The 2,051-nt window shown below is 44.1% G+C and overlaps 1 protein-coding gene across 1 annotated transcript in view; it reads left to right on the forward strand.

The window, feature by feature from the left end:
• Nucleotides 1-512: 512 nt before the first annotated feature.
• The window catches only part of LOC106820526 (polypeptide N-acetylgalactosaminyltransferase 5-like), a 2,196-nt gene continuing 657 nt past the window's right edge, over nucleotides 513-2,051 (forward strand). The window contains exons 1-3 of the mRNA XM_014825037.1: nucleotides 513-626; nucleotides 761-859; nucleotides 1,729-1,860. Coding sequence (XP_014680523.1) covers nucleotides 513-626; nucleotides 761-859; nucleotides 1,729-1,860 — 345 coding nt within the window. The remainder of the gene's footprint in view (nucleotides 627-760; nucleotides 860-1,728; nucleotides 1,861-2,051) is intronic.

Here is a 2,051-nt window from a genome sequence, read left to right on the forward strand (position 1 = left end):
TATATATATAGGGCCTACAGGCCTACATCGATATATGTAGATTGAGAGAGTGATGAAATACAGTTCAAAAGAGAGATGAATGACATTACTAATGTCGAAAGATGCATCGAGATTTGCACGAGTTTAATTTGTCGTCACGTCTTGTCGATCGAAGAGACACACATACCTTGGGCCTGTAGAAGACGTTCTGTACGGACAGCATGGAGACAATGGTGAGGATCTCATCAGGGCAACATGCCTCGTCTCAGGGCAACATGCCTCGTCTCAGAACATCATACCTCGTCTCAGAGCAACATGCCTCGTCTCGGAGCAACATGCCTCATCTCGGGGCAACATACCTTGTCTCAGGGCAACATACCTTGTCTTAGGGCAACATACTTTGTCTCAGGGCAACATACCTTGTCTTGGGGCAACATACCTTGTCTCAGGGCAACATGCCTTGTCTCGGGGCAACATGCCTCGTCTCGGGGCAACATACCTTGGGCCTGTAGAAGACGTTCTGTACGGACAGCATGGAGACAATGGTGAGGATCTCGTCAGAACATCCCAGGTGTACGGATAAGATGAGCATCTTGGATAGCTGCGGCTCCAGCGGAAACTCCGCCATCTACCGAGGAAACCAACATGTAAGGATATTATCGACCGCTCCTACACACACGCACGCACTCTATATTTTATTGTATAGGAATCTGCACTGTTATTGTATATCTGCTTGCATCATCCTGCCATTCACTTCTTTTCCTCGTATTGCTGTTTCCAGATAAAAAACAAGGGAACGCTCCAGTGTCTGGACACGTTTGGTCGGAAAGCTGGTGAGACCGTCGCGTTAGTTGGATGTCACGGCATGGGCGGTAACCAGGTACTGTTCCACGTATTAACCCTTTACTATGTGCGTTGGCACAGTGCCAATACTATTCCCCAATGGTGGATATGTGCTTTGGCATGGATCTAGAAGTTGATCCTAGTTCTGTGTGATCAACATGCTATTAGCCATGTTAGCCCGTGCAAATTCTTTTGTTCGAAAAAATTAATGTTGGAGAACTTATAAGTGTTATGGCTTGGAGTAATCATTCTGAGAATGATTATTCCAAGGTTATTGTAGGAAAGTGAGTCTTTGTTTTCTTGCTTATTCAGTTTCATACTTTTATGTTCTTATGTAATTGTTGTTATTTATTATAATATATAATACGATTACTTATTTTATTTCATCGTGCGCATTTAATTTGAATGCATATTCCCTCGCCGCTCGTCGACTATTATTTGTGTTGTGATTGGCTGATTGGTTGTTGGTTCTATTTTAATTGGTGGTTATCATCTGGTGAATGCCTGTCCGCGTTGACTGTACCTGTCACTGGCTTTCACTCTAGGCAGGGTGCGAAATTAACAGGAGTCCAGGGTCAAATACTCCCTGATTTACTGTCGGTCTCCCTGATTTGACATATGCAGGAGTCCGTGTGACTCCGTGAAAATTCTGCTATACTAACTGGTTCGTTCCAGAGCACGGCCTCGCGGAATTACCGTGTTTTTTTCAGCAAATGTCGAAAGAAAATTTGGCAGACGTGCAACCGCATGAATCTACAAAATAAGCACATGCGCGTTATTGATAATATCTTTAATTTTGAACTTAAGTCTGCAGACTACCTCATTTTGCTGTGGACTCCCTCTTTTTGAAGGTAGGGAGTCCGTTAGACTCCCTTGTTTAAAAGTTAATTTCTATCCCTGCTCTAGGTGTTCTCCTATACGAGGAAGAAGGAGATCATGGTTGATGACAACTGCCTTGATGCTTCCGGCTCAGGACCTGTGAAGATGACGCGTTGCCATGGCCACGCCGGTAACCAGCAGTGGCAATACGACCAGGTGGTAAGTCGTGCGCGCGAGGCATTTAGCAATACATACTTCATAATACATAGAATAATATCATATTATAATACATAAAAACATAATCTGGTTGCCATGGCCACGGCAGTAACCAGCAGTGGCAATACGACCAGGTGGTAAGTCGTGCGCGCGAGGCATTTAGCAATACATACTTCATAATACATAGAATAATA

The sequence above is a fragment of the Priapulus caudatus genome, unplaced genomic scaffold (genome assembly GCF_000485595.1).
Source record: "Priapulus caudatus unplaced genomic scaffold, Priapulus_caudatus-5.0.1 Scaffold42, whole genome shotgun sequence".
Lineage (NCBI taxonomy): Eukaryota > Metazoa > Priapulida > Priapulimorpha > Priapulimorphida > Priapulidae > Priapulus > Priapulus caudatus.